The following is an 8,810-nucleotide window of genomic DNA, read 5'->3' as shown; positions in this document are numbered from 1 at the left end:
AGGAGGTAGAGTTAGTTACTAGTACAAAACTACTAGGCCTTACAATAGCGAACGATCTAACATGGAACGATCATGTAACTGTGATAACCAAAAAGGCTAGCAAGAGGCTCTATTTCCTAACTCAGTTAAAAAGAGCGGGAGTTCCGAAACAAGATCTAGCAATGTTCTATGTATCGTGCGTGAGATCTGTTATAGATTATGCAGCACCTGTCTTTTCCAACGGTCTCCCTCAGTACTTAAAGAACGAGCTGGTAAGGCTCGAGAAAAGAGCAATATCAATTATAACATCAGGAAAGTGCAACTCGGCAATAGAGGTGGGGGTAACACCCATTTTGGAGCATCATTACGTACTATGCAGCAAGCTTTTTGATAACATTGTCAGCGATCCAAACCATAAATTGAAAGCGCTCCTTTCACCGGACTATGACAACTCACGCTATAACCTAAGACGACCGCGCCATTTTAATATGCCGAAGCTTTGTACGAACAGAACAAGAAACACTTTTATATACATGTATGCGATGTCCAAACAGTCCAGGCTGTAGTTTTATCCCATATATATATATATATACTTTATAAGTTAACATATTTTAACGTAAATACTTTATATGGAATTTTTAATATTGTCTTAGTAATCAGTTTTTGACTTATTATTTAGGATTCATTTGTACTTTTTTAAGTATTGTAAAGCATTTGTAAATAATTGCGTAATTCAGCCTTTGGCTGCGATGCAGTTTTTAATAAACTATCTATCTATCTATCTATCTATCTATCTATCTATCTATCAATCTATCTATCTAAGTCGTTGTCGCATGCGACAAAAATCGTACCGTGTAAATCGGCCCTTACGCTTCTTTTGGACAACCTTTCTCGAAACAGCTGTATTTTAAGATGACGTTCTCGTTGCCGTCGCCGTTGTCGTTGCTTAATTAAGCTCCCGGAGCTTAGGTAAGGAGGACGATGACGGCTACGAGAACGCCACAAAACAATGGGTTTAATGAGCACAAACAATAGCTCTGCACGCCCTGCACGTGCGTTTTGCATTTTGGTACATTTCTTTGCAGTCCTCGTTTTGACAACGACGTGATTTGACCAAATTTGAGCACAGGTAACCCAGGCTCACTGTGTGCGTCACGTAGGTATTAAAATATAGAGAACATATGAGGCGAAGTTTAGGTCTGAAAATTTGCTAGAAAATGGTAATAAAAATCGATAAAACTTATCATGTGGTGAGCTGTTGTTGTCTTTAATACGTACACGAAGTTTCGGGGAAAATGGTCCCCGTTCACCTTCCTTCATAATATAGTGACAAGGTAGGAGACGGAAGCCAGCGTCGGGACTCCGATCGACCCAAAACAAGCACGATTTTTTCCGCGAAAATCAAATCCAGTCGCTAAATAAACACGCCAGGTTCGTGGAATAGGAATTTCTCTAAACCATGAATCCACTGAAGCATCTCCAGGTAGCAACGCGGAGCCACCAGACTCCGTAAAACTTGTAAGTTAACCTGCTAAAATGGCGGCCAGAAAGCGTGGTACTCACGAAGTACCCAATTCAAAATGGCACTGAACTCTGGACGCCTGGTGACGAGTATAATAAGTCTCCCTCGAGGGAGGGGAGTCCCAAATTGCTCAGTGAGTTTTGTTTGGGATTCCCCTCCCTCCAAAACTTATTATACTCGTCACCAGGCGAGTACCACGCTTTCTGGCCGCCATTTTAGCAGGTTAAATTACAAGTTTTACGGAGTCTGGTGGCTCCGCGTTGCTACCTGGAGATGCCTTAGTGGATTCATGGTTTAGAGAAATTCCTATTCCATGAACCTGGCGTGTTTATTTAGCGACTGGATTTGATTTTCGCGGAAAAAATTGTGCTTGTTTTGGGTCGATCGGAGTCGCGACGCTGGCTTCCGTCTCCTACCTTGTCACTATATTATGAAGGAAGGTGAACGGGGACCATTTTCCCCGAAACTTGGTGTACGTATTAAAGACAACAACAGCTCACCACATGGTAAGTTTTATCGACTTTTATTACCATTTTCTAGCAAATTTTCAGACCTAAACTTCGCCTCATATGTTCTCTATATTTTAATACCTACGTGACGCACACAGTGAGCCTGGGTTACCTGTGATTTGAGGTTGTGTAGAGGACGTGAGAACCTGACGAAACATTTTAAATTTTCTCCCCAAACAACCGCACGACTCATGACAATTTTATTCCTGCAATGTTGAAACACACTTTCCATTACGAACGACTTGGGGTTATAACGAAATTATTGTAATAACGGGAAATACCATTTTGAGACAACATTCTCGTTAGCGGCTTCGTCGTCCTTGCGTAAGCTCTCTAATGACTCCTAAAGGTCTTAATTAGTCACGGGACATCCATCCAGTCTGTTGTCTCGTGCCTGGTTTGTAATTTTCTGTCGCTAATATATTAGATTGGTCATTGTTTGCTTGAAATTCCTGTTCCACCCTTCTCTTGCGTTGGCCGGACGTATGATTTGGCTTCCACCCAACAGTGGAGAGCCCTCACGCAGGCAAGCAATTACAATGCCATCTGAATCCAATTTGACACGATATGATTTAGGTCGTCCAGCAGATTTGTATTATTTGATTAACATCATTTATCAAGCACTCCAAAGATGCCGGTCCTACGACTGGAAAGAATTATGCGGCAGATTCGAGCTGAGGAAAATAAAATATTTTAAATGAATTGCATTTCTTCTTGATTGCATGCTTTATGAATATGCAAGAGCAACAAAGATATATTTCCACTCGGAAATTGTTTGGTATTTTTCAGAGGATAATCCTCCATCAGGCCTGAAGACTGACTATGACGATACCGTTGGTATAATTGCGGGTATTTTGGGACCCTTGGTGCTAATTGTGATCGCCATCATTGGAATTTTGCTTTATAAAAGGTAATTTGGGGATGGATCACTTTTTTGCAGGCCGGGCAATAACAACGACAGGGACACAAGTACTTTCCCCCGAGTGTGTTACCTCCCTTTCGTTTCATATTTGGACAGCCTTGTGACTTACCTTATAACGCATAGGTTTGATACCCTTTCGAGTGGCGTGGTCGACACAGTGGCCCGCGATCGATTCCCGGACTCAACGTCACGTGGGTTGAAAAAAATTTGGTTTTATCAACACTGTTGATAAAACCAAATTTTTGTATACTACTTCCCCACCGACGCAGCACCACAGTTTCTTTAGAAACTAACCCTTCAGTCACGTAGGTTGAGTTTGTTGGTTCTCTGCTCTCCGACTTCTCCGACTATTCCGGTTTTCACTTCTCACCAATAACGTACCTTTGATCTGATGTTTAAAGGTTAACAAAACTTTACCTTCACAAAGGACTACTTGTTGTTATTGTCGTCTTATTGTTTTGTTTGTCTCTTATCACCTGCTGCACCTTTTGGGGTGCAGGGATGGCGCAGAGGTGAGAGCACTCGCCTCTCAGCAAAGTGGCCCGGGTTCGATACCCAGACTCGGCGTCATATGTGGGTTGAGTGTGTTGGTTCTCTACCCTGTTCCGAGAGGTTTTTCTCCGGGTACTCCGGTTTTCCCCTCTCCTCAAAAACTAACATTTGACTTGATTCGCGTTAATTCAGTTTACCGTGTCCCCAGTTAGCGGTCCAGCGCTAGAACGACTAGACACTTAAATAAAGTTCCTTTCCTTTCCTTTGTATTTTGAAGTAACCCTTTACATAAGATTTAAAGCCGCTATGGCCTCCCTGCCTCTAAATGTGAAAAAAAGAAAAATAATGTACATATTTATTATTTTATGGCAAAAATAATAAAGTGAACTGAATTGACTTCAAGGGTTTTTTTATCCTTGCTCACAGGAATAACAGAGAAAGGAATCCAAACCTTGATGTCGAAAGTCATAAACGGAAGCGGCGTGACTTTGAATTGAAACGGCAAAGTGAGTAGCGCCCTTATCCATTTTATTTTATCCATTTTCTTGCTTTCTTGTGTTAAATCATTAGTCTTTCACTGAGGTTTTGATCTCAGAGGGCGTAAATTTTTGCTACCTTCGCTTTAGAGATAGAGATCGTGTGGCGATACTCTGGAGATTTGACAATTTGTCGTTTGTGACTGAAGAGAGTGTGGGAACTTGAATATGTCCGACTCTGAAAGCAAATACCCACTTGAGTATTGTCACGCAATCTGCATCGGGAAAACATTCACATGCGTTTGTATATGTACAGTATGTGTGAATGAGGTCTAAGAACAAGGTCCTGACATACAATAGGCAATTTATAATTGATACCCTTAGTCAGTAATGGTTCTAAACTTAAGTAAATCGTTTGATGGTGGAAAGTAATTAAGTAATGGTCCGGCTAAGAAGCAGGCAGAAAAACAATAGCCCGCGGCAATAGCGTCGGTTAGTTAAAATGTGCCAACATTTTTAATCAAATTAAGTTCGGCTGTTCCCATTGGTGTAGGCAGCTAAAAGCGCGAAATTTGAATTTCAATGAAAAATGTAATCGACTTGCCGTCTAAAAAATTAGATTCTGTTTCGTAGAACAAATCATTATGCCTTCAAAAACTATGTTTGTAAATATAGTCAAGATTCTATGCGCCATTTGCCGATTGGCGAATGGCGCATAGAACAATGCCCAAATTTGGCCGAGAGACAGAGATCAAGGGCATGGGGAAGAAGAAATCCAAAAAAGGCTTTTTTTTCATTTTTTTCTCATCTTTTTTCGACATTTTCCGATATTAGCCAATCAGATGCCTCGATTGGAGCAGCAGCTTCTAAGTACTTTTGCCGCTGGGCTGCCTGCTTCTTAGCCGGACCATTACTTAATCAGAATGTCAATTTGCTGACTTGGATAAACAATGTTAAAACCTGGTGGATTGCCAGAAAGCATTACCTTTCAATCTTGTCCTTTTTTTTTTCCTTTATTGCGTTTCTTTTGTGTTCAAACTTTATTTCCTAGGGGTTGTCGTTGTTGTGGTGATTGTGAACACAACTAATCCGAAATTGGCCTGTAGTAGTAGTATTAGTAGTAGTGGTGGTGGTGGTAGTAGTAGTAGGCCTAAAGAATTCGAGATTTCGTTCGTTGTCATAACGATTACCAGCCCTTCTCTTCAGCACAAAGTCATGTTTACTTGGTCTAATAATGCCAGTCTTCAAAGAACACTGTCTATTCATCCGCACCAACTATATTTCCTTATTTTTTCTTCACATGATCTTTCCGCCCTTGTACTGAGCAGCCACAGCGAGGTAAGTCAATTATTATTTTTTGGCCAATCCACTTCTAATACAATTACACAATAATGCACTTTGAAAGAATAGACTCCTTTTCTTAGTCATTCTGATCTCATATACGGCTCATTTGTCTAAAGGGTAATACTAGAATCTCGACTGACCCCGAAATTCGCTCGTAAAAGATTTTTCCAGCGAGATAAAAATGACTTGATGAATCTTAGAAACAAGAAAAAACTGATCTCAAAAACTAGTGCCGACGGGTTAACAACAAGCTTTCCTCATTCCACAAAATTAGATAGATCCTCTACGAGTCCAACCAAGGTCATACACCGCTCCTTTTATTGCTTGTGTTTTTGTATAAGGACGATTTTACACTCTATTCGATTTTCTTTTTCTGCTTTCTGTAAGCAATTTATCTAAGAGAATTCATTTATTCATTTATTTTTTATCATTTTTATGGACAACTTATTTTTTAACTCAATACTCCACATTACAAGCCTATTTTACAACATACCCCACTACACTACAACGCACTACACTGCACATTAGCTAATTAGAGAGGTTAAGCACAAGACGTATTTTCTCAACACGGACGTTGACCGTAAGTGATTTCCAAAAAATGGCGTCACACGTCCCAAACATCAAGTCACAAACGTCAAAGCTGCGCTGGGTATTTGCTGTCCGTGGTGAAATGAAAAAACGCGGAAAGGTAAGTTCATTTGGTGTGGAATAACTCTATTAATTTATTCATTGATATTTCTTGTGTTCCTGCGTTACGGGACCATCAACTTTATATTTCCTGTCATTTACCAAAGAAATCTTACTTAAGCCCCATTTACACGAGCAATTTTTCCTTGACAAGTCCACTTGTCAAGGAAAACTTGCCGACTGTACACACTAGCAAGTTTTCCTTGACAAGTTTTCCTTGACAAGTTTTCCTTGGTAGTGTAAATGAAAAATATGACAAGTTTTCCTTGACAAGTGATGCAAATCAATAATATCCTTGTCACATTTTCCTTGTTGTCCATCTACACGAGCAAATTTCTGACTTGACAATTTTTCCTTGTCAAGGAAAAGCTAGCACGCCAGATTTTCCTTGACAAGGAAAATTTGTCCACTATTCCCCATCTACACGAGCAATTTTTCCTTGTCAAGGAAAACTTGTCAAGGAAAAATTGCTCGTGTAAATGGGGCTTTAGTCAGTTCTCTACGTGACGAAAAGAGCGCTGCGAGCGCTGACACTCAATGCTTTCAAAAGAAAAAAAAGAGTAAGTACTAGTCCTTCCAAAAGATATTTCTTTTCCTTGAGAAGTCCCTCTCTGTATGTGCTTGTGTTTTTTCTCTGTGGTCTTGAATTTTAATAATTTAAGATAAACAAAAACAGGACAAAATTAAAGCATGAGGCCTGAGGTTTCCAAGAATCTGGGACTGTACATTAAGCCTGTTTTTTTCTTAGCTTTGTAGTGTCCATTCATTCAGTAAGCTCGTGCGCTCATCCCAAAGTCAAGCCCTTTCTTTGTCGGTCAACATGTATGAGGTCTTTGCTGACCTGTAGGTCCCTGTATCGAATCTGTTATGAACACGTAACCGCAATGAGGTCTCGTAAAATTAGGGAGAAATATCACTAGCTTGTATTTTCAGAAGTTTGTTTAAAGCTCCTACAGGTAATTTGTTGGAGCGGATGTTGTTTGAAGTTTGTCCTTTCTAGTTTGCCGTATTTTGCCGATTCTTTTTCCAAGCCAAGCTGGCGTGTTTCAACGAAATACCTCAAAATGTCAATGATCTCGTTTTCAGAGATAAAGTGGAGTAAAGTACATCAGTAAAACTTTTTTTTGACCTTGAACTGACAAAGGTCCCCGACGGTTTTTAGTTGCCAACGAGCAAGCCGAGCGAATGGGGCGAGGCTTGCGAGGCGGCCAGCTTAATTTCACGCGAAGTATTGCAGCAGTCAGAAAAATTCTCGATCGTGCTGGGAAAAGTGTAATGTAAGGTTCCCTGGAAATTTTAGTAGGGACCAATGAAAGCGCGTGTTTTGATGTGTGATGTCATTAGACAAACTTGCATGACGCGCGCGACTATTGATGATCTTGTGTTCGGAGGTGAGTGAAAACACATTTTCCCCATTTCCCTGACCATTTTGTTGTGTACACTTGCTTTTAGTGTTCTTTAATATTTGTTTTTGAACTATCGTGTTCTACATTGAGTAAACGAGCTCAAAACTCGGCTGCTGTTGTCAATTTCAGATTTCGGCTCGCGAGTAGAGCAGTTTCTTTTTCGTTTTGTAATCATTTGGTTGTGAACGGTTTAATTTAATTTTCAAAGGAAATGTGTTGCCTGCAAAGTACACAATTCAACAATCAATTTGACTTAAAATTTTTGGCTTTATGTTGCAAAATAAAAATTCTTCAAGTGAAACAACTGTCATGTGCGAGAGAGGTTCACACTGAAACGTCTGAAAACGCCTTGGGGATTTTTTACACGGCACCGATTTTATTCAACTTAATTGTTGTATATTCCTGTTAAAATTACGGCCGTTGAAAAATTACAGCACTACTTTCCATATTATTGCAAAACACGTTGACATCTACATTGTTGGAGATACAAAGTGTGCAATTTGAATTATTGTATTATTGTTAACTTGATAAGTTGAGTTGCAGTACTTTCGAATAAAAAAATTACAACTACTGTTGGGTATTTTGGAACTCTGATACAAATCTGCAAACTCTGTATTATATTGACTGTTTTGTTGGCACTTAGCGATAGCTATTGCTAGTTTTAGCGTGATTCGCTGGCTATTGACAGTTGACTCTGAAATTGCTTTTTTCCTTTTCCATTCGCTCGCTGAGGATTTGCTTCTTTTCTTTTAAAACTCATGTGATTCGAGAAAAATTCATTGCCAAACTGGTGAATTCCAAGGTAAAAATCGCTTGAAAAACAGATATCGCACTCATTACTTCGTGATTCATGTGATATCGGTTTTTTGCGTGAAATTTACCGGGAATTCACTAGTTAAGCAATGAATTTGTCTACAGAAGAAAGCGAAGGAAATGATTTAATTAAGCAGTAATCGGAAACACGAAAACGCGGACAATTCGAAAACCTCTTTTTTCACTTACTTTCAGTAAGAATAAATAACCAGGGAGCTCCGCTTTTAGCTTGGCTAAATCAATATATTAGTTGAGCTGTACAAGCGGTTTGTATTTTCGGAAATTAATGCATGTTGCTGATAAAGAAATCAAACTTACCTACATTTTCATGTAACGTAGCACTGTTCGAACGACATGAGTTTTTGACGAGGTAGACTTGTGTTATACGTAAATATCAAGACATCTTCAAGGCAATTATACCACCCGAGAGTAAATGTCTTTTGAAGATCTATTATTCTTCTTTCATGTTACGTAGCACTGTTCGAACCACATGAGTTTTTGACGAGGTAGACTTGTGTTATATGTAAATATCAAGACATCTTCAAGGCAATTATACCACCCGAGAGTAAATGTCTTTTGAAGATCTATTATTCTGCCAGGAAGATTTCTATAAATGTCTTTCATTTTGGTTCAAAATTCAGATCTGTTGGACAAACAGGC

At 39.5% G+C, this 8,810-nt stretch overlaps 2 protein-coding genes across 2 annotated transcripts in view; both read left to right on the top strand.

The window, feature by feature from the left end:
* The window catches only part of LOC138000902 (uncharacterized), a 774-nt gene extending 229 nt beyond the window's left edge, over positions 1–545 (top strand). The window contains exon 1 of the mRNA XM_068847574.1: positions 1–545. This exon is cut by the window's left edge and continues 229 nt beyond it. Within this exon, the coding sequence (XP_068703675.1) occupies positions 1–545 (545 nt within the window).
* The window catches only part of LOC138001499 (cell adhesion molecule DSCAML1-like), a 124,561-nt gene extending 120,623 nt beyond the window's left edge, over positions 1–3,938 (top strand). Inside the window, exons 4-5 of the mRNA XM_068848114.1 lie at positions 2,800–2,920; positions 3,851–3,938. Coding sequence (XP_068704215.1) covers positions 2,800–2,920; positions 3,851–3,938 — 209 coding nt within the window. The remainder of the gene's footprint in view (positions 1–2,799; positions 2,921–3,850) is intronic.
* Positions 3,939–8,810: the final 4,872 nt, after the last annotated feature.

The sequence above is a fragment of the Montipora foliosa genome, chromosome 4 (genome assembly GCF_036669935.1).
Source record: "Montipora foliosa isolate CH-2021 chromosome 4, ASM3666993v2, whole genome shotgun sequence".
NCBI lineage: Eukaryota > Metazoa > Cnidaria > Anthozoa > Scleractinia > Acroporidae > Montipora > Montipora foliosa.
Note: the sequence above shows the minus strand (reverse complement) of the source record. Positions and strands in the feature narration are given on the sequence as shown.